Below are 26607 nucleotides of genomic sequence, written 5' to 3'. Positions count from 1 at the left end.
TGGCAGTGACCTTATGTAGTACTGCATGAGCGCTGCTAGTATCGGGGTCTACATTCATTGATGGTATCATGAATTCACAGATGTTCTGCACTATAGTGAAAGAGAAGATGCTGCAATCACTTAATGCTCTTGGTAGACCTGCACTTTTCCATCAAGACAATGGTCCGAAACACACATCTAAGACCAATGTTGCATTTTTAAAGAGCATAGGAAAAGTGATTCAGTGGCCAAGCGTTTTCTGATCTGAACCCCACCAAACACCTATGGTGAATTCTGAAGAGACAAGTTGTCATTACTCTCCATCCAGCATCTAGGCGCTAAGAGCACTAAAAGAGAAAGAAGATGATGCATTATGTAACCAACTTGTTTATTCCAGGCCTAGAAGACTTGGTGCTGTCGTTACAAATCATGGAGGACATACAAAATGATAGATGAAGTAGCTTTTGATGTACTCATTTTTATCAACTTATTTGTGTAAACCTAAAGATTTAGTAATGAAAGTTAAATTAACCCAACTTACAGATTTTGATTACAAAAAAATGTTCTATGAAATTCAGTGTTGGCAAATTGTTCTTGTGTTCAGTGAGATATTAATAAAAATCTTACCGATGAAAGGGGGTGTACTCCTTTATGCTGAGCAATGTTTATTAAAATGTATAAAACACAGAACATAATTACCATTTCTTTCCTGCATGTCTTCTCTCCTGTTTTACAAGATATGATTTATGTATGAAAGATTTCCACCATTCTGTGTGTGACTTCTCTCGTGGCTCACAAGACTTGATTTTCTTGTGAAGCATTTCTCACAGCGTGGACATGTATACGGCTTCTCTCCTGTATGAATTCTCTGATGTGTAATAAGATTCCCTTTAACTGTGAAAGACTTCCCACATAGTGAACATGAATGCGGCTTTTCTCCTGTGTGGATTTTCTGATGTTTAACAAGTTGTGATTTCTCTGTAAAGCACCTTCCACATTGCAAACATGAAAAAGGTTTTTCTGCTGTGTGAATTCTCTGATGTGTAATAAGATTCCTTTTTTCTGTAAAGCATTTCAAACAGAATGAACATGAATACGGCTTTTCTCCTGCGTGGAATTTCTGATGCTTAACAAGTGTTGATTTCTCTGTGAAGCACCTTCCACATTGCAAACATGAAAAAGGTTTTTCTCCTGTGTGAATTCTTTGATGTTTAACAAGTCCAAAATTATCTCTAAAACATTTCCCACATTCTGAACATGAATATGGCTTCTCTCCTGTATGAATTATCCGATGTTTAATAAGACTCTCTTTATGTGTAAAGCACTTCCCACATTCTGAACATGAATATGGTGTCTCTCCTGCGTGAGTTCTCTGATGTCGAATAATACTTCTTTTATCTATTAAGAACTTCCCACATTCCAAACATGTAAATGTCTTTTCTCCTGTGTGAATTCTCTGATGATTAATAAGACTCCCTTTATTTGTAAAGCATTTCCCACATTCTGAACATGAATATGGCTTCTCTCCTGTGTGAATTCTCTGATGTTTAATAAGACTCCCTTTATCTGTGAAAGACTTCCCACATTCCCCACATGAATATGGCTTCTGTCCTTTGTGAATTCTCTGATGTCTATTAAGATTCCCCTTATATGTGAAGGCCTTCCCACATTCCCCACATGAATATGGTTTTTCTCCTGTGTGAATTCTCTGATGATTAATAAGACTCCCTTTATTTGTAAAGCATTTCCCACATTCTGAACAGGAATATGGCTGCTCTCCTGTGTGAATTCTCTGATGTCCAATAAGTTCCATTTTACGTCTGAAAGCCTTCCCACATTCCGAACATGAAAATGGCTTTTCTCCTGTGTGAATTCTCTCATGTATAACAAGTTCTGATTTCTTGGTAAAGGATTTCCCACATTCTGAACAGGAATATGGCTGCTCTCCTGTGTGAATTTTCTGATGTCTAATAAGTTCCTTTTTACGTGTGAAAGCCTTCCCACATTCCAAACATGAAAATGGCTTTTCTCCCGTGTGAATTCTCTCATGTATAACAAATTCTGATTTCTTTGTAAAGCATTTTCCACATTCTGGACAGGAGTATCTCTTTTTTCCTTTGTGTTTTTGTTGTGCTAAAAAATCTGAACTTTTAGTAAGTTGCTTGTCACAGTGAAATCTTGCATCCACGTTGTCACCTGGAATAGTGGTAACAATGCGAGATTGCTCAGGAGGGGGTTCCTCATGATTAGGAGGATTATAAGAAAATGAAGTTCTGTGAAGTCCAGGAGGTCCATGAAGGATGAGGTTTTCTCCATTAGAGTGCTTCCCGATATCTTCGTTACAGTTTAGTGATAACCAGTTATTCTCAGAAGGATTTCCTATAAGGATGAAAGATAGATTGGATGTGAATTTTATCTACAACACAAAAGGGATTTATAATTTTTTGTGTTTCACAAAACGTTATACCAATGAACGGTGAAGAAAAAAAAACTAAATTTTTACCACTATAATGTTGTTTTAGCCCCAGATTTTACATTTTCAGAAGAGGAAATGGGAAAAGATGACCACATAAATTATTACACAATTTCTGCTGAACGTGTAAATACCCCATATGTGTCTGTACAGTACTGCTTAGCCACATAGCGAGACTCAGGGGGGAAGAAGCGCTATTTGACTCTTGAAATAATTTTCATAGAATAGTTTCCATATATAGAGCCCCTAAGTGGCAAAAGAGCAGAATCCGCCCTCAAGTGACCCCATTTAGGTAATGACACCAATTTTGGAATTTATCTACAGGTGTAGTGATGAATTTGACTCAGTGTGTGTTTTCCAGAAAAAAAGAGGAATGGATGTTGGTAAGTGAACAGGCAAATATGCCATTATAGTGCCTGGATATATTGCAGTGCCTGGTAGGATGAAGTGCCAGTACACTGTAGTGCCCCATACATTGAAGTGCCCCATACATTATAGTGTCCCGTACATTATAGTGCCCAGTACACTGTAATGCCCAGTAGATTATGCTCAGCTCATGCTTTTGGAGACACACACCTTGTAAATTAAGTGGGGATCTTCGGTACATTAATGTTAAATATATGGACATTAACCACAGTTTAAAAACATTGTGGGGCTCAGGAGGAGGGTGTATTTTGGTGGATTTCTTTTGTTGTTAGCACAAAGGCTTTGCAAAATGATGTGGCTATTAGTAATGTGGACACCTCCTACAATTCTGTTATCAAATAAGGAATCTTTGTGGGGACTTTTTTTTCTGGGTTGACTAGAAGCTTTTATAGGAGGCATTTTCGGGGACGTTTTGGATCACATTTATCCTGTACTCTACAATGAGCACTTACATTAGTGTTTCCATCTAAATTTACAAAATATGTGATTCAGATGACACTTCTGAGGGACTAATTCCCTATAATGAGGCAACAGGGTTATTCTGGACTCTGTCTGGCCTCTGTTCAGAGATGTCTTTCTTTTCAGAGCTGCACAAAACTGTGGTCGACCGCCCTTTTTAGACGTGCGTCCACAGTGCCTCCATCTGCTTCTCTATAGGGAATCTTCCGCTGGGGGTTCCGTCTGAATCACAAGCTCAGACATTTACAGTTAGGGCCAGAAATATTTGGACAGTGATACAATTTTCGCGAGTTGGGCTCTGCATGCCACCACATTGGATTTGAAATGAAACCTCTACAACAGAATTCAAGTGCAGATTGTAACGTTTAATTTGAAGGGTTGAACAAAAAAATCTGATAGAAAATGTAGGAATTGTACACATTTCTTTACAAACACTCCACATTTTAGGAGGTCAAAAGTAATTGGACAAATAAACATAACCCAAACAAAATATTTTTATTTTCAATATTTTGTTGCAAATCCTTTGGAGGCAATCACTGCCTTAAGTCTGGAACCCATGGACATCACCAAACGCTGGGTTTCCTCCTTCTTAATGCTTTGCCAGGCCTTTACAGCCGCAGCCTTCAGGTCTTGCTTGTTTGTGGGTCTTTCCGTCTTAAGTCTGGATTTGAGCAAGTGAAATGCATGCTCAATTGGGTTTAGATCTGGAGATTGACTTGGCCATTGCAGAATGTTCCACTTTTTGGCACTCATGAACTCCTGGGTAGCTTTGGATGTATGCTTGGGGTCATTGTCCATCTGTACTATGAAGCGCCGTCCAATCAACTTTGCAGCATTTGGCTGAATCTGGGCTGAAAGTATATCCCGGTACACTTCAGAATTCATCCGGCTACTCTTGTCTGCTCTTATGTCATCAATAAACACAAGTGACCCAGTGCCATTGAAAGCCATGCATGCCCATGCCATCACGTTGCCTCCACCATGTTTTACAGAGGATGTGGTGTGCCTTGGATCATGTGCCGTTCCCTTTCTTCTCCAAACTTTTTTCTTCCCATCATTCTGGTACAGGTTGATCTTTGTCTCATCTGTCCATAGAATACTTTTCCAGAACTGAGCTGGCTTCTTGAGGTGTTTTTCTGCAAATTTAACTCTGGCCTGTCTATTTTTGGTATTGATGAATGGTTTGCATCTAGATGTGAACCCTTTGTATTTACTGTCATGGAGTCTTCTCTTTACTGTTGACTTAGAGACAGATACACCTACTTCACTGAGAGTGTTCTGGACTTCAGTTGATGTTGTGAACGGGTTCTTCTTCACCAAATTAAGTATGCGGCGATCATCCACCACTGTTGTCATCCGTGGACGCCCAGGCCTTTTTGAGTTCCCAAGCTCACCAGTCAATTCCTTTTTTCTCAGAATGTACCCAACTGTTGATTTTGCTACTCCAAGCATGTCTGCTATCTCTCTGATGGATTTTTTCTTTTTTTTTCAGCCTCAGGATGTTCTGCTTCACCTCAATTGAGAGTTCCTTTGACCGCATGTTGTCTGCTCACAGCAACAGCTTCCAAATGCAAAACCACACACCTGGAATCCACCCCTGACCTTTTAACTACTTCATTGATTACAGGTTAACGAGGGAGACGCCTTCAGAGTTAATTGCAGCCCTTAGAGTCCATTGTCCAATTACTTTTGGTCCCTTGAAAAAGAGGACGCTATGCATTACAGAGCTATGATTCCTAAACCCTTTCTCCGATTTGGATGTGGAAACTATCATATTGCAGCTGGGAGTGTGCACTTTCAGCCCATATTATATATATAATTGTATTTCTGAACATGTTTTTGTAAACAGCTAAAATAACAAAACTTGTGTCACTGTCCAAATATTTCTGGCCCTAACTGTATATGGCAGCACAGGACTTGTGTAAGAAAAATATGAAAGTAAAGGATGGAAGTAATATGAAAAAATGTATAATTAGAAAAATTAAATATGTGCTTCCTAAATCATTAATAAGCGGTGTGAAGACGGCCCCGTTATTCATCGGTGCACCGCCGGACTCTGTACAGGAGCAGCTGCGCCATCACCGGACACCTCTGTAGTGAGCAGTGAATAAAGCTTCACACACTGGAGACTTCACACGATATCACACACCAGTCATCATCATCACGTGTCAGTCACTATTACATACCTGGGGAAACATCTCCAGGAATCTCCTCCTTCCCGACACTTACAGACGGCTGATCCTCCCTCGTCATCGCTTTTTCTTCTGTCTCATCCTCCACTTTAATGTTAGTCGGATCTTCCTCCTGATATATCAGATGTAACAATCAGCACAATACAAGAAACCACCAAAATCTGTGACATCAATGACCTCGATCAGAAATGTCCCCTGATATACAGATCCGGTACAGGGCTCAGCACCGTCTACCTGATGATCCTCTGGGATGTTGTGATTCTCCTCTGGAGAGTCCTGGGGATACAGAGGACGGGGACATCTCTCTGATTGATTTTTTTCCACGAGTTCATCTGTTGGAAACACACAGTGATGGAATACAGTGGAATGTTAACGTTTGGACACTCCTGAACAAAATTACTATCATTGTCAACAGTTAAGCAAGTTGAAGAAGAAATCATCTCTATGGGATAAAGATAAAGTTGACAAATTTCCATTGTATTTTAGGAAAAAAAAAGGAAAACGTGCCGAAGCAAAAGTTTGGGCCCCTTGTATGGTTAGTACCAAGTTGGGCCCCCTTTTAGAAGTATCACAGCTTGTAAACGTTTTTTGTAGCCAGACAAGGGTTTCCATTCTTGTTTTAGGGATTCTCATCCACTCTTCCATGGACACTTCCTCCAGGTCTGTGGGGCTCCTGGGTCGTCTTGCATTCTCTGCTATTTTCTGGTCTAGCCGCTAATTTCCAATGATGTTCAGATCAGGGGACTGTAAGGGCCATTTTAAAACCTTCAGCTTGCCCCTTCTGAGGTCGTCTGTTTTGGATTTTGATGTGTGTTTAAAATCATTCTCCATTTGTAGCAGCCATCCTCTTCCTTTATTCAGCTTCTTTTTTTTTTTTACAGCTGGTGTTATGTTTGCATCAAAGATTAGCGGAAATTTTATTGAGTCCATTCTTCCTTCCTCCTGTGAAATGTTCCCGATGCCATTGGCTGAAGCACAACCCCAAAGCATGATTGATCCACCCCCATGCTTAATGGTTGGAAAGATTCTTTTCCTGAAATTTTGTGCCCGTTTTTCTCCATACATGCCTTTGATCATTGTGGCCACAGAGTTCTATTTTAACCTCAGCAGTCCACAGGGCTTGTTTCCAAAATGCATCAGGTTAGTTTAGATGTTCTTTTGCATACTTCTGAGGCTGAATTTTATGGTGAGGATGCAGGAGAGGTTTTCTTCTAATGACTCTTCCATGAAGGTCATATATTTGCAATTTTCTCTGAACAGTAGAACAATGTACTACAACTCCAGTCTGCTAAATCTTTCTGAAGGTCTTTTGCAGTCAAGCGGGGGTTCCGATTTTCTTCTCTAGCAATCCTACGTGCAGCTTTCACTGAGATGTTGCATGGTCTTCTAGACCGTATATTGACCTCCACTGTTCTTGGTAAGTGCCATTTCTTAATTACATTTGGAACTGAGGACAGAGCAACCTGAAAACACTTTACTATCTTCTTATAGCCTGGGTTTTTATAAAGCTGGGAAATGTGCATCACCTGTCCTTTGCTAATGATGATAGTGAAGAAGCCATAACCCTAACAGGCTAATTAAGGTCTGAAACCTTGGTCAAAATTATCTGAGCACACAAATCTCCGAGGGTGCCCAAACTTTTGAATTTTCCTATTATCCTTTCTGCAATTTATTACATTTAAAAAATGATAAATAAAAAATATAATTTACCTAAAATACAAAGGAAATGTGTCATCTTTAACTTTAGGCCTTTTAGAGATCATTTCATCTTCAACTTGCTCAATTGTTCACAATAACAGCAATTTTGACCAGGGGTGCCCAAACTTTTACATATCACTATAGATTGTGTCATGTGATAAGATGATGGGAGTAATAGTTGGTGACGACAGAACAGACATGACAGTCTGCCCTCCTCACCCTGCTGATCGGCCCATATTGCGATCGCCTCTTGCCCTCCATGTATAACTGCAACCTGAATATCAATCAGATCTTCACCCTAAAAAGAAAAATGTAAGATGAGCTCAGGTCCCATCACTTCATGGTCAGATGTTGTGGAGGCTTCAGTGTCATCTACCTGATGATCCTCCGGGATGTTGTGATTCTCCTCCGGACAGTCCTGGGGATACAGAGGACGGGGACATCTCTCTGGTGGATTTCTCCTCCTGGATCCATCTGTGGAGACACAGACTGAACACATCACCTGCCGTGTATCTGTCTATATATGATACAAGAGAAGGAAGAAAGCACTACTGTAAAAAAAAAAATGCACACTGCTCCTGAAAATCTGACAAAAAAATAGTGAAAAATCTTTATTTAGCACAGAAAATAGCAAGTGAAATAAAACATAATTAAAAACAGATGTGAGTACAAACACTCCATTGTCCTGAGAATATAAATAGAGGGAAAACAGCACATTGCAAGGTATGTGCCCCCATATAACACAACATGTAAAGTGTCATATGCTTACTATCATATAATATTTGGTACATTGAGGGGTAAGCAATGTCATATAACATATACTAACTGAGAAAACAAATGGAGAAAAAACAGCGCCCCAATGTAACCTCATAACCCAATAAGGCGTCATGAATTCTACAGCCACCAAGCTGCATCTTATGTCCCATGGGGCATTGCATGGCTTATAACTCTCCGTACTCAGAATTTCCGCTCTCCTCAAAGAGAAACATTACCCGCTATAGAGAGCAGTGTGCGGTGATCCGACCTTCTCCTCCAGTACAGAGAGTTCTGGCTTCTACACCTGCAGAGCGAGTGGTGAATAGACGCGGAGGCCGGAGAACGGCTGGAAAGCCTCCATGTCAGACTGACGGGTGATCGGCTCCACCACGTCCCATCTTTATATCAGGACAGCGACTCGTGTTCCGAGGTCTGAGGGACGGTCCGGTGCCGATATCTATCCAGGACTTTGTGCGCAGAACGGAGAAAGTGATTTGTCACAAAGAAGAGAGAAAGAATGAAGGAGAAGACCAAGGAAGGAGACAAGTGTCAGCCAAGAGGGAGGAGCCGGACACCGACCACGACTGATGACAACATTGAGCCTGCACCGATTCTGAGGGACGGACGAGTGACAGCGGATTAGGGGGAAAATCACCCGGAAATTAACCCCGACTCTGCTGAGTAACAATCCACGACAGACTTAGGGAAAGAACTCACAGGAGAGAACGGACAGAAGGACAGGACATCTGCAGAGAAAATGTGACCGATGCTCTAAGGAAAAAGAAAGATTCTGAAAGAAGCCGCCGAGGATGAAGACTCAAGACTGATGAAGACGAGACGACAGCGGCTCACAGATCAGAAGAAAATAATCAGAAAATGAAAGCTGTTGTCAGACGGAGAAAATGTAGAGAAAACCAGAGCAAGTCTGGAGAAAACTCATCTATTATAGGACGACGGCGGAGAGACGTCATCACATCCACCGGAGCCAACAAGGAGCCTCTCACCTCGTGGTGTAAGAGGCCGGAGCTCCTCCATCATCACATCCTGGTACCGATCCTGGTGTCCTTCTAGATACTCCCACTCCTCCATGGAGAGATAGACAGCGACGTCCTGACACCTTATAGGAACCTGACAACAGCCACACCGTCATCACCCAGAATCCTCCAGTGCTGTATAATGTCCCAGCAGTCACCTCTCCGCTCATCACCCAGAATCCTCCAGTGCTGTATAATGTCCCAGCAGTCACCTCTCCGCTCATCACCCAGAATCCTCCAGTGCTGTATAATGTCCCAGCAGTCACCTCTCCGCTCATCACCCAGAATCCTCCAGTGCTGTATAATGTCCCAGCAGTCTCCTCTCCGCTCAGCACCCAGAATCCCCCAGTGCTGTATAATGTCCCAGCAGTCACCTCTCCGCTCATCACCCAGAATCCTCCAGTGCTGTGTAATGTCCCAGCAGTCACCTCTCCGCTCAGCACCCAGAATCCCCCAGTGCTGTATAATGTCCCAGCAGTCACCTCTCCGCTCATCACCCAGAATCCTCCAGTGCTGTCCTTTATAATGTCCCAGCAGTCACCTCTCCGCTCATCACCCAGAATCCTCCAGTGCTGTATAATGTCCCAGCAGTCACCTCTCCACTCATCACCCAGAATCCTCCAGTCCTGTATAATGTCCCACCAGTCACCTCTCCGCTCATCACCCAGAATCCTCCAGTGCTGTATAATGTCCCAGCAGTCACCTCTCCGCTCATCACCCAGAATCCTCCAGTCCTGTATAATGTCCCAGCAGTCACCTCTCCGCTCATCACCCAGAATCCTCCAGTCCTGTATAATGTCCCAGCAGTCACCTCTCCGCTCATCACCCAGAATCCTCCAGTGCTGTATAATGTCCCAGCAGTCACCTCTCCGCTCATCACCCAGAATCCTCCAGTGCTGTATAATGTCCCAGCAGTCACCTCTCCGCTCATCACCCAGAATCCTCCAGTCCTGTATAATCTCCCAGCAGTCACCTCTCCGCTCATCACCCAGAATCCTCCAGTGCTGTATAATGTCCCAGCAGTCACCTCTCCGCTCATCACCCAGAATCCTCCAGTGCTGTATAATCTCCCAGCAGTCACCTCTCCGCTCAGCAGCTCAATCATCTTGTTGCTGAGCTCCAGGATCTTCTTGTTCCTCTCATGTAGCAGGGAGTGCGGGGGAGGCTCTGTGATGGGGCCCGGGCTCCGCCCTCCTGACTCCTGGAGATGGATGATGGGAGTCACACCGTCCCCCGGTGTCTTCCTCACTATTGTGTAATCCTGTGTATGGAGAGAGACACTTAGGGAGAAGATTCCTTCCCGACTCCAGATCTGACAATCAGTAGAAATCCCGGGATCAATAACCGTCTGCAGTAATCTGGGGCCATAACCGGGAATATTATTCCCCTCCGGACAGACATCCCGGCCCCTCTACAGCTCTTATAGGGAATCCCCATGACAACTCCTCCGGGCAGAGAGCTCCACACAATCACTGCTCTTACAGTAAAGAATCCTTCTCTCTATTCTGGATGTCGGACTTGTCACAGAACACAATAAAGCTGATAGAAATGTAGAGGAGTTACCTCTCCGCTCAGCAGGGAGATAATCTCCAGGGCGAAGTGGAATAATCTTCTGGTGGTCTCATCCCTGTCCTCGTCCATCCTCGGGGTCATTCAGGAGGAGGAGGGATGAGCACTGGATCAGCTGGAGGGATCTCGTCCTGCCGGCGTCTTCATGATGAAGGAGAAGATGGAAATCACCGGGGACGAGAGAACGACAATCACTAAATTCTGCCAAATATCAACATTTATCAGGAGGAATCTGGAGGAAAAGACACAAAACTCCACCGCGGCCTCCTCCGCCGATCTGACCGCTCATAATCAGCCGCGTAGGAGGAGGACGGTCACCGTGGTAACTACACCGCCAGGAGAGGACGGTCACCATGGTAACTACACCTCCAGCAGAGGACGGTCACCGTGGTAACTACATGGCCAGCAGAGGACGGTCACCGTAGTAACTACACCGCCAGCAGAGGTCGGTCACTGTGGTAACTACACCTCCAGCGGGGGACGGTCACCGTGGTAACTACACCGCCAGCAGAGGACGGTTACCGTGGTAACTACACCTCCAGCGGGGGCCGTGAGATGAGGAGCAGACGCTGCACATCCCCCATACAATGCTGCCCGTCCCCAACACTGAGGAGCCGCAGTCACAGGGAGCAGGAGCCTCCACAGGAACAGCTCTGATCTCACCCCACACTCTCCTCTCACAGATTTACCACAAACCCTCCTGTAATCTCACCGGAATGGCGGGAAATCTGCTGCTGGCTGACACCAGAGAACACGAGCTGCACACAACCAGGACGGAGCTGCTGCACTGAGAGCGGAAGGACCTGTGGTGACGTCACCGTCATGTGATGAGGGGGCGGAGCTCCAGAGAGAAGAGGTGAAGGCTGGTGATCCAGTCATGTGACCATGATGACGTCACCACAGCTCCTCCCTCTCTGGTTCTGGCTCCTCCTCCGCTGTAAACAGCTCAGTAGTGATGGGCAGTCCGGCTCTTTTTGGTGATCCGGCTCTTTTTCAAAATAACAATCCGTTTTCCATAGTCCTGGCTCCAGGTGTTTCCCTGTACAGTGAGGCCTCATTATTCCCCTGTATAAGTCTCTAGTGACGCAGTACAGACTGTTTTGCTGTTTCCTCAGATTGTCGGCTCTTGTGAACAGGGCCCTGCTACTCGGTTGTAGTCTTATGTATTACTTTCTAAGGCCGGGATCACACATGCGAGAAACACGTCCGTGTCTCGCATGTGAAATCCAAGCTCTGGCGCCGGCACTACGGAGCGGACCGTGCGGCCGCATAGGAACACATGGAGACGCACGCTCCGCTCATGTGTGATCCCGGCCTAATATGTGGCATTTTTTGTACATGTCCATTCTGATTTAGTGAGTGCTGTGATGTGCTGGCGCTGTATGAGATTATAATTCATAAAAATAAAGGCATATTACAAACACTAGTGAAAGAAACTAAAAATTAGGCTCCATGCCTGCGCAGTATGACATCCACATGCAGATTGGATGCAGTCATCCTGATTCGGGGGCGTCTACATTACATAGTAACATAGTAACATAGTTAGTAAGGCCGAAAAAAGACATTTGTCCATCCAGTTCAGCCTATATTCCATCATAATAAATCCCCAGATCTACGTCCTTCTACAGAACCTAATAATTGTATGATACAATATTGTTCTGCTCCAGGAAGACATCCAGGCCTCTCTTGAACCCCTCGACTGAGTTCGCCATCACCACCTCCTCAGGCAAGCAATTCCAGATTCTCACTGCCCTAACAGTAAAGAATCCTCTTCTATGTTGGTGGAAAAACCTTCTCTCCTCCAGACGCAAAGAATGCCCCCTTGTGCCCGTCACCTTCCTTGGTATAAACAGATCCTCAGCGAGATATTTGTATTGTCCCCTTATATACTTATACATGGTTATTAGATCGCCCCTCAGTCGTCTTTTTTCTAGACTAAATAATCCTAATTTCGCTAATCTATCTGGGTATTGTAGTTCTCCCATCCCCTTTATTAATTTTGTTGCCCTCCTTTGTACTCTCTCTAGTTCCATTATATCCTTCCTGAGCACCGGTGCCCAAAACTGGACACAGTACTCCATGTGCGGTCTAACTAGGGATTTGTACAGAGGCAGTATAATGCTCTCATCATGTGTATCCAGACCTCTTTTAATGCACCCCATGATCCTGTTTGCCTTGGCAGCTGCTGCCTGGCACTGGCTGCTCCAGGTAAGTTTATCATTAACTAGGATCCCCAAGTCCTTCTCCCTGTCAGATTTACCCAGTGGTTTCCCGTTCAGTGTGTAATGGTGATATTGATTCCCTCTTCCCATGTGTATAACCTTACATTTATCATTGTTAAACCTCATCTGCCACCTTTCAGCCCAAGTTTCCAACTTATCCAGATCCATCTGTAGCAGAATACTATCTTCTCTTGTATTAACTGCTTTACATAGTTTTGTATCATCTGCAAATATCGATATTTTACTGTGTAAACCTTCTACCAGATCATTAATGAATATGTTGAAGAGAACAGGTCCCAATACTGACCCCTGCGGTACCCCACTGGTCACAGCGACCCAGTTAGAGACTATACCATTTATAACCACCCTCTGCTTTCTATCACTAAGCCAGTTACTAACCCATTTACACACATTTTCCCCCAGACCAAGCATTCTCATTTTGTGTACCAACCTCTTGTGCGGCACGGTATCAAACGCTTTGGAAAAATCGAGATATACCACGTCCAATGACTCACCGTGGTCCAGTCTATAGCTTACCTCTTCATAAAAACTGATTAGATTGGTTTGACAGGAGCGATTTCTCATAAACCCATGCTGATATGGAGTTAAACAGTTATTCTCATTGAGATAATCCAGAATAACATCCCTCAGAAACCCTTCAAATATTTTACCAACAATAGAGGTTAGACTTACTGGCCTATAATTTCCAGGTTCACTTTTAGAGCCCTTTTTGAATATTGGCACCACATTTGCTATGCGCCAGTCCTGCGGAACAGACCCTGTCGCTATAGAGTCACTAAAAATAAGAAATAATGGTTTATCTATTACATTACTTAGTTCTCTTAGTACTCGTGGGTGTATGCCATCCGGACCCGGAGATTTATCTATTTTAATCTTATTTAGCCGGTTTCGCACCTCTTCTTGGGTTAGATTGGTGACCCTTAATATAGGGTTTTCATTGTTTCTTGGGATTTCACCTAGCATTTCATTTTCCACCGTGAATACCGTGGAGAAGAAGGTGTTTAATATGTTAGCTTTTTCCTCGTCATCTACAACCATTCTTTCCTCACTATTTTTTAAGGGGCCTACATTTTCAGTTTTTATTCTTTTACTATTGATATAGTTGAAGAACAGTTTGGGATTAGTTTTACTCTCCTTAGCAATGTGCTTCTCTGTTTCCTTTTTGGCAGCTTTAATTAGTTTTTTAGATAAAGTATTTTTCTCCCTATAGTTTTTTAGAGCTTCAATGGTGCCATCCTGCTTTAGTAGTGCAAATGCTTTCTTTTTACTGTTAATTGCCTGTCTTACTTCTTTGTTTAGCCACATTGGGTTTTTCCTATTTCTAGTCCTTTTATTCCCACAAGGTATAAACCGCTTACACTGCCTATTTAGGATGTTCTTAAACATTTCCCATTTATTATCTGTATTCTCATTTCTGAGGATATTGTCCCAGTCTACCAGATTAAGGGCATCTCTAAGCTGGTCAAACTTTGCCTTCCTAAAGTTCAGTGTTTTTGTGACTCCCTGACAAGTCCCCCTAGTGAAAGACAGGTGAAACTGCACAATATTGTGGTCGCTATTTCCTAAATGCCCAACCACCTGCAGATTTGTTATTCTGTCAGGTCTATTAGATAGTATTAGGTCTAAAAGTGCTGCTCCTCTGGTTGGATTCTGCACCAATTGTGAAAGATAATTTTTCTTGGTTATTAGCAGAAACCTGTTGCCTTTATGGGTTTCACAGGTTTCTGTTTCCCAGTTAATATCCGGGTAGTTAAAGTCCCCCATAACCAGGACCTCATTATGGGTTGCAGCTTCATCTATCTGCTTTAAAAGTAGACTTTCCATGGTTTCTGTTATATTTGGGGGTTTGTAACAGACCCCAATGAGAATTTTGTTACCATTTTTCCCTCCATGAATTTCAACCCATATGGACTCGACATCCTCATTCCCTTCGCTAATATCCTCTCTTAAAGTGGACTTTAGACAAGACTTTACATAGAGACAAACCCCTCCTCCTCTCCGATTTTTACGATCCTTTCTAAACAGACTGTAACCCTGTAAGTTAACTGCCCAGTCATAGCTTTCATCTAACCATGTCTCGGTTATTCCCACTATGTCAAAGTTACCTGTAGATATTTCTGCTTCTAGTTCTTCCATCTTGTTTGTCAGGCTTCTGGCGTTTGCGAGCATGCAGTTTAGAGGATTTTGTTTTGTTCCAATCTCCTCACTGTGGATTGTTTTAGAAATGTTCTTACCTCCTTTCTGAGTATGTTTTCCTGGGTCGTCTTTGTTCGAGTCTAATGTTTTTCTTCCCGTCCCCTTGACAATCATGTTTATTGGATTCGCTGCCACGTACCAGGATGCAGATTTTTTAACACCCAAAATTCGCAACAAGCTGCGTTTTGGGAGCACATGACAAATCCTGATGCAATTGCAGGTCCATGCGTCCCTATGTCAAGTGTAGAGATGCAATCTGGACCACGTAGTATATTGCCCAGTCACGTAGTATATTGCACAGTCACGTAGTATATTGGCCAGCCACGTAGTATATTGCACAGCCACGTAGTATATTGCACAGTCACGTAGTATATTGCCCAGTGACGTAGTATATTGGCCAGCCACGTAGTATATTGCCCAGTCACGTAGTATATTGGCCAGCCACGTAGTATATTGCCCAGTCACGTAGTATATTGGCCAGCCACGTAGTATATTGCACAGCCACGTAGTATATTGCACAGTCACGTAGTATATTGCCCAGTGACGTAGTATATTGCCCAGCCACGTAGTATATTGCCCAGTCACGTAGTATATTGCACAGTCACGTAGTATATTGCCCAGTCACGCAGTATATTGCCCAGCCACGTAGTATATTGCCCAGTGACGTAGTATATTGCCCAGCCACGTAGTATATTGCCCAGTCACATAGTATATTGCCCAGTCACGTAGTATATTGCCCAGCCACATAGTATATTGCCCAGTCACGTAGTATATTGCCCAGCCACATAGTATATTGCCCAGTCATGTAGTATATTGCCCAGCCACGTAGTATATTGCCCAGTCACGTAGTATATTGCCCAGTCACGTAGTATATTGCCCAGCCACGTACTATATTGCCCAGTAACATAGTATATTGCCCAGTCACGTAGTATATTGCCCAGCCACGTAGTATATTGGCCAGTCACGTAGTATATTGCCCAGCCACGTAGTATATTGGCCAGTCACGTAGTATATTGCCCAGCCACGTAGTATATTGCACAGTCACGTAGTATATTGCCCAGTCACGTAGTATATTGCCCAGTCACGTAGTATATTGCCCAGTCACGTAGTATATTGCCCAGCCATGTAGTATATTGCCCAGTCACGTAGTATATTGCCCAGTCACGTAGTATATTGCCCAGTGACATAGTATATTGCCCAGCCACGTAGTATATTGCCCAGCCACATAGTATATTGCCCAGTCACGTAGTATATTGCCCAGCCACGTAGTATATTGCCCAGTCACGTAGTATATTGCCCAGTCACGTAGTATATTGCCCAGTCACGTAGTATATTGCCCAGCCACATAGTATATTGCCCAGTCACGTAGTATATTGCCCAGCCATGTAGTATATTACCCAGTCACGTAGTATATTGCACAGTCACGTAGTATATTGCCCAGCCACATAGTATATTGCCCAGTCACGTAGTATATTGCCCAGCCATGTAGTATATTACCCAGTCACGTAGTATATTGCACAGTCACGTAGTATATTGCCCAGCCACATAGTATATTGCCCAGTCACGTAGTATATTGCCCAGCCACGTAGTATATTGCCCAGTCACGTAGTATATTGCCCAGTCACGTAGTATATTGCCCAGTCACGTAGTATATTGCCCAGCCATGTAGTATATTGCCCAGTCACGTAGTATATTGCCCAGCCACGTAGTATATTGCCCAGTCACGTAGTATATTGCCCAGTGACGTAGTATATTGCCCAGTGACGTAGTATATTGGCCAGCCACATAGTATATTGTCCAGTCACGTAGTATATTGCCCAGTCACGTAGTATATTGCCCAGCCACGTAGTATATTGCCCAGCCACGTAGTATATTGCCCAGCCACATAGTATATTGCCCAGTCACGTAGTATATTGCCCAGCCACGTAGTATATTGTCCAGTGACGTAGTATATTGCCCAGTCACGTAGTATATTGCCCAGCAACATAGTATATTGGCCAGCCACGTAGTCTATTGCCCAGCCACGTAGTATATTGCCCAGCCACGTAGTATATTGCCCAGTCACGTAGTATATTGCCCAGCCACGTAGTATATTGCCCAGTGACGTAGTATATTGCCCAGTCACGTAGTATATTGCCCAGTGACGTAGTATATTGGCCAGCCACGTAGTCTATTGCCCAGTCACGTAGTATATTGCACAGTCACGTAGTATATTGCCCAGTGACGTAGTATATTGCCCAGTCACGTAGTATATTGCCCAGTGACGTAGTATATTGCCCAGCCACGTAGTATATTGCCCAGTCACGTAGTATATTGCCCAGTGACGTAGTATATTGCCCAGCCACGTAGTATATTGCCCAGTCACGTAGTATATTGCCCAGTGACGTAGTATATTGCCCAGCCACGTAGTATATTGCCCAGCCACGTAGTATATTGCCAAGCCACGTAGTATATTGCCCAGTCACGTAGTATATTGCCCAGCCACGTAGTATATTGCCCAGTGACGTAGTATATTGCCCAGCCACGTAGTATATTGCCCAGCCACGTAGTATATTGCACAGTCACGTAGTATATTGCCCAGTGACGTAGTATATTGCCCAGCCACGTAGTCTATTGCCCAGTCACGTAGTATATTGTCCAGTGACGTAGTATATTGCCCAGCCACGTAGTCTATTGCCCAGTCACGTAGTATATTGTCCAGTGACGTAGTATATTGCCCAGCCACGTAGTATATTGCCCAGTCACGTAGTATATTGCCCAGTGACGTAGTATATTGGCCAGCCACGTAGTATATTGCCCAGCCACGTAGTATATTGCCCAGCCACGTAGTATATTGCCCAGCCACGTAGTATATTGCCCAGCCATGTAGTATATTACCCAGTCACGTAGTATATTGCACAGTCACGTAGTATATTGCCCAGCCACATAGTATATTGCCCAGTCACGTAGTATATTGCCCAGCCACGTAGTATATTGCCCAGTCACGTAGTATATTGCACAGTCACGTAGTATATTGCCCAGTCACGCAGTATATTGCCCAGTCACGTAGTATATTGCCCAGTCACGTAGTATATTGCCCAGTCACGTAGTATATTGCCCAGCCACGTAGTATATTGCCCAGTCACGTAGTATATTGCCCAGCCACGTAGTATATTGCCCAGTCACGTAGTATATTGCCCAGTGACGTAGTATATTGCCCAGCCACGTAGTATATTGCCCAGCCACGTAGTATATTGCCCAGCCACGTAGTATATTGCCCAGCCACGTAGTATATTGCCCAGCCACGTAGTATATTGCCCAGCCACGTAGTATATTGCACAGTCACGTAGTATATTGCCCAGTGACGTAGTATATTGCCCAGCCACGTAGTCTATTGCCCAGTCACGTAGTATATTGTCCAGTGACGTAGTATATTGCCCAGCCACGTAGTATATTGCCCAGTCACGTAGTATATTGCCCAGTGACGTAGTATATTGGCCAGCCACGTAGTATATTGCCCAGCCACGTAGTATATTGCCCAGTCACGTAGTATATTGCCCAGTCACGTAGTATATTGCCCAGTCACGTAGTGTATTGCCCAGTCACGTAGTGTATTGCCCAGTGACGTAGTATATTGCCCAGTCACGTAGTATATTGCCCAGCCACGTAGTATATTGCCCAGTCACGTAGTATATTGCCCAGTCACGTAGTATATTGGCCAGCCACGTAGTATATTGCCCAGCCACGTAGTATATTGCCCAGCCACGTAGTATATTGCCCAGTCACGTAGTATATTGCCCAGTCACGTAGTATATTGCCCAGTCACGTAGTGTATTGCCCAGTCACGTAGTATATTGCCCAGTCACGTAGTATATTGCCCAGCCACGTAGTATATTGCACAGCCACGTAGTATATTGCCCAGTCACGTAGTATATTGCCCAGCCACGTAGTATATTGCACAGCCACGTAGTATATTGCCCAGTGACGTAGTATATTGCCCAGTGACGTAGTATATTGCACAGCCACGTAGTATATTGCCCAGTGACGTAGTATATTGCCCAGTCACGTAGTATGTTGCCCAGTGACGTAGTATATTGCCCAGCCACGTAGTATATTGCCCAGCCACGTAGAATATTGCACAGCCACGTAGTATATTGCCCAGCCACGTAGTATATTGCCCAGCCACGTAGTATATTGCACAGCCACGTAGTATATTGCCCAGTCACGTAGTATATTGCCCAGTGACGTAGTATATTGCACAGCCACGTAGTATATTGCCCAGTGACGTAGTATATTGCCCAGCCACGTAGTATATTGCCCAGTGACGTAGTATATTGCCCAGTGACGTAGTATATTGCCCAGCCACGTAGTATATTGCCCAGTCACGTAGTATATTGCACAGCCACGTAGTATATTGCCCAGCGACGTAGTATATTGCCCAGCCACGTAGTATATTGCCCAGTGACGTAGTATATTGCCCAGTGACGTAGTATATTGCCCAGCCACGTAGTATATTGCCCAGTGACGTAGTATATTGCCCAGTCACGTAGTATATTGCGCAGCCACGTAGTATATTGCACAGCCACGTAGTATATTGCCCAGTCACGTAGTATATTGCCCAGCGACGTGGTATATTGCCCAGCCACGTAGTATATTGCCCAGTGACGTAGTATATTGCCCACTTACGTAGTATATTGCCCAGTCATGTAGTATATTGCCTAGTTACATAGTATATTGCGCAGCCGCGTAGTATATTGCCAAGTGACGCAGTATACAGCACAGAGCCACATAGTATATTGCACAGCGACGTAGTATACAGCACAGAGCCACGTAGTATATTGGCCAGTCACGTAGTATATTGCCCAGTGACGTAGTATACAGCACAGAGCCACATTGTATATTGCACAGCGACGTAGTATATTGCCCAGCCCCGTAGTATATTTGCCAGTCACGTAGTATATTTCCCAGTCACGTAGTATATTGCACAGCCCACGTAGTATATTGCCCAGCCACGTAGTATATTGCCCAGTCACGTAGTATATTGCCCAGCCAGGTTTGTCACAGGTTAAAAAATAAACATATACTCAACTTTCCAAGGGCCCCTTGTAGTCCACGGCAGCTTCCGGTCCCAGGGCTGGTATGAGCGCAGGACCTGTGATGACGTCGCGGTCACATGACCGTGACATCATGGCAGGTCCTTCTCCCATACCATCTTTGCCACCGGAACCTGCAACGGAAGATGGCGGCCGGCACGAGCGACTACGGAAGGTGAGTATAGCAGGTTGTTTTTTTTTTAAATTATTTTTAACATTACATTTTTCACTATTGATGCCGCATAGGCAGCGTCAATAGTAAAAAGTTGGTCACACAGGGTTAATAGCGGCGGTAACGGAGTGCGTTACCTGTGGCATAACGTGGTCCGTTACCACCGGCATTAACCCTGTGTTAGCAGGGAGTATGTGGGCGACAGGCACTGACTGCGGGGAGTAAGGAGCGGCCATTTTTTTCCGGACTGTGCCCGTCGCTGATTGGTCGCGGCAGCCATGACAGTCAGCTGGCGAAACCAATCAGCGAATGAATAACCGTGACAGAAAGAAAGAAGGACAGACAGACGGAAGTGACCCTTAGACAATTATAAAGTATATATCAGTATATAATGCCATGGATGAGGCCAGTAAAGTATATCTTTGTGTGGGACTAAGGTAGCTCAAATCCTGACTCCAGCACTGACTGAAGGATGGTGGAACACTAATCCTTGCACTCTGGGGGCACTTAAGGGTTAACAGTCCACAGCTCCCTCTCTCCTCACTGCTCCTCCCACATGAGCCACAGTCACTTCACTGCCCTGAATCTGATAAACTGCAGGTGCCAGCAGCCAAGAAAGAAAAAAAAAAAAGACTCGGCTCACTCACACTGCAGAGCCGACTCCTTTCGTTCACAGCAGAGAGCCGGCGAAGGACACATCACTAGATTACTCGGAGTTTGTGGAGCGAGGACGTCAGATAATCCTCCGCTCAGTGCTGTCTGGTGATGGCCGCCTTGTCTGCTATGTTGTTAACAGAATCGGTTTTCTCAAGACGCACATACTGTAGAGTTGTGATGGAGCACAAAGTCGCTGACGCAGTCGCTTACCTCAGCAGCCACGGGCGTCATTAGAAATACTGGTCTTGTAGTAAATCTTTTTCTCCATCCAGGGTAATATTAGTAATAGATCCCATCTGGTTCATGGGGACGGGGACAACAAGGGCCGGTGTGATTTCACATGCCAGGGATGAATTTCAGCTCCAGTCCGTACCTGTCTCCGCTGTACACAGCTCAGCACTGAGGCGTCTGCTCTCCTCATACAGACTCCACTCTACACCGCTCTTCTGGCTTTTAATGCTCTTTTATGGAAATTCTCAAGGGGTTAATGGCGCAGACGTCACCGGTCAGACGGGAAAGGGTTAATGGAGCAGACTTCGCCGGTCAGACTGGAAGGGGTTAATGGCGCAGACATCACCGATCGAACGGGAAGGGGTTATTGGCGCAGACTTCGCCAGTCAGACGGGAAGGGGTTAATGGCGCAGACGTCACCTGTCAGACTGGAAGTGGTTAATGGCGCAGACATCACCTGTCAGACGGGAAGAGGTTAATGGCGCAGACGGGAAGGGGTTAATGGCGCAGACGTCACCAGTCAGACGGGAAAGGGTTAATGGCGCAGACGTCACCGGTAAGACAAGGGGTTAATGGCGCAGACGTCACCGGTCAGACGGGAAGGGGTTATTGGCGCAGACTTCGCCGGTCAGACGGGAAGGGGTTAATGGCGCAGACGTCACCGGTCAGACTGGAAGTGGTTAATGCTTCAGACATCACCTGTCAGACGGGAAGAGGTTAATGGCGCAGACGGGAAGGTGTTAATGGCGCAGACGTCACCGGTTAGATGGGAAGGGGTTAATGGCGCAGACTTCGCCGGTCAGACGGGAAGGGGTTAATGGCGCAGACGTCACCGGTCAGACTGGAAGGGGTTAATGGCACAGACATCACCTGTCAGACGGGAAGAGGTTAATGGCGCAGACGTGAGACGGGAAGAGGTTAATGGCGCAGACGTCACCGGTTAGACAGGAAGGGGTTAATGGCGCAGACGTCACCGGTCAGACGGGAAGGGGTTAATGGCGCAGACGTCACCGGTCAGACGGGAAGGGGTTAATGGCGCAGACGTCACCGGTCAGACGGGAAGGGGTTAATGGCGCAGACGTCAGACGGGAAGGGGTTAATGGCGCAGACGTCAGACGGGAAGGGGTTAATAGCGCAGACGTCACCAGTCAGACGGGAAGGGGTTAATGGCGCCGACGTCACCGGTCAGACGGGAAGGGGTTAATGGCGCAGACGTCACCGGTCAGACGGGAAGGGGTTAATGGCGCAGACGTCACCGGTCAGACGGGAAGGGGTTAATGGCGCAGACGTCACCAGTCAGGAACGTTCTTTGTTCTGTATTTTGTGGATTTGGGTAAATTCTTTGTTTTCCTGATTTATAAATCTCCCGTTCTTATCGTCGCTGTCACCAGGACGAGGCTGAAGTCGGTTTCTGATTCATCGGTTTCTCATTCGTTGGTTTCTCATTCGGCGGTTTCTTATTCGTCGGTTTCTTATTCGTCGGTTTCTCATTCGTCGGTTTCTTATTCGGTGATTTTGTCTTTTCTGTTTTTATAGGTTTAACAACAAACAATAATCCTCCCAATAATAACACACACTGCAGCGAGGACCTTGAGGGGAAGACACTGAACAACAGCTACAAAAACTATAAAACTGGCACAAAACTGGGCATCAAAGTGGGCACCGAAGGGCGTTAATGAAAGGGATAAATGACTTTGGGCCACTGATCTCACTCTAAGAATACACAGATAGTGATGCCCTGCCTCAAATCCAGGTCCCTCCAGCCTGGCCCAAATGGGTTCTGGACATCAGAACTGGCATCAAAGTGGGCAAACAGCTGATTTTGGCCATTTGATTAAGTACCTGGTGTTTTTAAGGGGTTAATGACATCTGTGTATTCTTAGTGTGAGATCAGTGGCCCAAAGACATTTAACCCCTTAAAAGTTACTAATTCAAATCTGTGAAATGGGCTGTTTGCCTACTTTGATGCCAATTCTGATGCCCAGAACCCATTTGGGCCAGGCTGGTGGAATCTGGATTTGATGCATCACTATCTGTGTATTCTTACAGTGAGATCAGTGGCCCAAAGTCATTTAACCCCATAAAAACACCAGTAATTCAAATAGCAAAAATCGACTGCCCACTTTGATGCCAGTTCTGATGCCCAGAACGCATTTTGGCCAGGCTGCAATGACCTAGCTTTGATGTGGGGCAACATGTTCTATATGTCTGCACTGTAATATCAGTGGCCCAAAGTGATTTAACCCTTTTATTAACGCCCTTTGATGCCCATTTTTGTGCCAGCTTCATAATTGTTGTAGCTGTTAAGTGTATTCACATCAGCACTCTCGCTGTATTGTATGTTACTATTATGATGATTATTTTTTGTTGTTAAACCTATAAAAATAGAATTAGACCTACCGGTAATTCGGTTTCTAGGAACCTTCCACGACAGCATAGGAGGTTGTCTCCATGCCCTAATGGGGGACAGGAAGCAGAAGAGGTTAAAAGCCCCACCCACCTCCTACTCGCCAGTGACTTATAACCAACACCATAGCATCGGTTACCTCTAAATTTTTAGAGATTGTCCAAGAAACACAGGGAGGGAATTAGTCCCGTCATGGAAGGTTCCTAGAAACCGAATTACCAGTAGGTCAAATTCTATTTTCTCTAGTCACCTTCCACGACAGCATAGGAGGAATACCAACCAATTCTGCACTGGGGGGGGGAGGGGAGGGGGGTGATAACATTCTGGAGTACTTTCCAGCCAAAGGCTAGATCCCTATTAAACAAGAAGTCCAACCTATAGCGTCTGGTAAAGGTGTGGAGTGAAGACCATGTTGCCGCCTTGCAGATCTACTCTGTGGATGCACCTGCTCTCTCAGCCAGGAGACTGAGGTAGCCCTTGAATCCAGCCGGGGGAGTCATGTTCTGGGCCTTGAATTCAGCCGGGGGAGTCATGTTCTGGGCCAGATATGATTCAGATATGGCCCTCTTGATCCAGTTCGAGATGGTACCTTTCTCCACTTCCTTCACTCTATTTCGACCCGATGGATGTATAAATAAATTCTGGCCAACTCTCCAGGGTATGGTTTGTTCTAAGTAGTATAAGGTTGTACGCCGAACATTGAGAGTATGGAACTCCTCCTCCTTTGGCTTTGCTGGATTTTGGCAAAAGGAGGGGAGGACGATGTCCTGTGACCGGTGGAAATCAGACACTACTTTAGGGAGAAAGGACAGATCAAGACAGAGAACTATAGAGTTGTCTCTAATTATTAAGTAAGATTCTCCTATAGATAAAGCTTTTAACTCTCCTACACGTCTTGCTGTGGTAATGGCAACAAGGAAGGCTGCTTTGTATGAGAGGAATTGAGGAGTACAGGAAGACAGAGGCTCAAACTGAAGTGTGAGACCTTTGATGACCAAATTTAGATCCCAAGAAGGGGTGATAGACTGTTTCCTTGGATGCAGTCTAAGGGCCGACATCATGAATCTCTTAATCTAATGGTGGTTGGCTAAGTCTTGATTGAATACAGAGCTCAGAGCAGAGACCTGACCCTTCAGAGTACTGGGTGTAAGGCCTAACTCTAGCCCTCTTTGTAGAAAGTCCAATATTTGTGAAATATTTGGGTGGAAGGGATCAGGCAGACTAGGTAGACACCAGGATAAGAACTGTTATGATCCGGTGACCTTGGAGCAGCATGAAAACTTTCACTGGAGTAGGTGGTAACTATACTGACCGCAAATCCTGATCTTAACAACGCAACTAGAAGTAGCCGTGGGGTGTACCTAACAAATCCTAGACACCTCGTCACAGCTGGAGGACTAAATACCCCTAAAGATGGAAATAGGAATACTATCTTGCCTCGGAGCAGAACCCCAAAGGATAGGCAGCCCCCCACAAATATTGGCGGTGAGTAGGAGAGAAAAAACATACACAGGCAGATAAACAGGATTTAGCACAAGAGGCCAAACTAGCTAAAAAAGGAAAGGATAGGACAGAGTTCTGTGCGGTCAGTATTAAAACCCTTCAAAAAATATCCACAGCAGATTATACAAAAAATTCCTCCATCTAACTAAAGACGTGGGAACGTATATCTGCAACTCCAGAGAATCCTTCATTCAGAGCAGGAATACAATCAAAAAACAAGCACACAGCTTGTGTGCCATAGAAAAAGAAACAGACACTTATCTTTGCTGAAATGGTAGCTAAGCAGGAGAAGCCAGACAGAGATCCATCACATCCCAAGAAACATTGACAACTGGCAAGGACAAAAGAGTCCTGCAAACCTAAATACCCCAGTCAGAACTGCAATTAGCATATACACCTGTCCAAGACTGCAGCCCAGGGACAACTGCATTACCATCTACAACCACCGGAGGGAGCCCAAAAGCAGAATTCACAACAGTACACCCCCCCCCTTGAGGAGGGGTCACCGAACCCTCACCAGAGCCCCCAGGTCGATCAGGATGAGCCAGATGAAAGGCACGAACCAAATCAGCAGCATGGACATCAGAGGCAAAAACCCAAGAATTATCCTCCTGGCCATAACCCTTCCATTTGACAAGGTACTGAAGCTTCCGCCTCGAAAAACGGGAATCCAAAATCTTCTCAACAACATATTCCAACTCCCCATCAACCAACACAGGGGCCGGAGGATCAACAGAGGGAACAACGGGCTCCACATATTTCCGCAATAAAGATCTATGGAAGACATTATGGATAGCAAAAGTTGCCGGAAGCGCCAGTCGAAAATACACCGGATTAATAATCTCAGAAATCCTATAAGGACCAATAAACCGAGGCTTAAACTTAGGAGAAGAAACCTTCATAGGAACATGACGGGAAGACAACCACACCAGATCCCCAACCTGAAGCCGGGAACCAATACACCGACGACGGTTAGCAAAACGTTGAGCCTCCTCCTGAGACAACACCAAATTGTCCACCACATGAGCCCAAATCTGCTGCAACCTGTCCACCACAGAATCCACACCAGGACAGTCAGAAGGCTCAACCTGCCCAGAAGAAAAAAGAGGATGAAAACCAAAATTACAAAAGAAAGGCGAAACCAAGGTAGCCGAACTAGCCCGATTATTAAGGGCAAACTCGGCCAATGGCAAGAAAGCCACCCAATCATCCTGATCAGCAGACACAAAGCATCTCAAATAAGTCTCCAAAGTCTGATTAGTTCGCTCGGTCTGACCATTTGTCTGAGGATGAAACGCAGAAGAAAAAGACAAATCAATGCCCAGCCTAGCACAAAGGCCCGCCAAAACCTAGAAACAAACTGGGAACCTCTGTCGGACACAATATTCTCCGGAATACCATGCAAACGGACCACATGCTGAAAAAACAACGGAACCAAATCCGAAGATGAAGGCAATTTAGGCAAAGGCACCAAATGAACCATCTTAGAGAACCGGTCACAAACAACCCAGATAACCGACATCCTCTGGGAAACCGGAAG

General features: G+C 45.1%; 1 protein-coding gene across 4 annotated transcripts in view; it reads right to left on the bottom strand.

The window, feature by feature from the left end:
- Positions 1–348: 348 nt before the first annotated feature.
- The window catches only part of LOC138657409 (zinc finger protein 585A-like), a 186745-nt gene continuing 160486 nt past the window's right edge, over positions 349–26607 (bottom strand). The window contains exons 1-9 of one of the 4 annotated variants that reach the window (XM_069745176.1): positions 11299–11396; positions 10581–10727; positions 10099–10278; positions 8988–9111; positions 7604–7701; positions 7447–7525; positions 5764–5861; positions 5524–5641; positions 349–2358 (exon numbers count right to left, since the gene is read on the bottom strand). In XM_069745176.1, the coding sequence (XP_069601277.1) occupies positions 710–2358; positions 5524–5641; positions 5764–5861; positions 7447–7525; positions 7604–7701; positions 8988–9111; positions 10099–10278; positions 10581–10670 (2436 nt within the window). In that variant the 5' untranslated portion in view covers positions 10671–10727; positions 11299–11396 and the 3' untranslated portion in view covers positions 349–709. Of the gene's footprint in view, positions 2359–5523; positions 5642–5763; positions 5862–7446; positions 7526–7603; positions 7702–8219; positions 9112–10098; positions 10279–10580; positions 10728–11298; positions 11416–26607 lie in introns of those variants that run through there. The other 3 variants (XM_069745181.1, XM_069745179.1, XM_069745182.1) reach the window with 3 other exon arrangements.

The sequence above is a fragment of the Ranitomeya imitator genome, chromosome 1 (genome assembly GCF_032444005.1).
Source record: "Ranitomeya imitator isolate aRanImi1 chromosome 1, aRanImi1.pri, whole genome shotgun sequence".
Lineage (NCBI taxonomy): Eukaryota > Metazoa > Chordata > Amphibia > Anura > Dendrobatidae > Ranitomeya > Ranitomeya imitator.
This window is presented reverse-complemented; position numbering and strand designations above follow the sequence as displayed.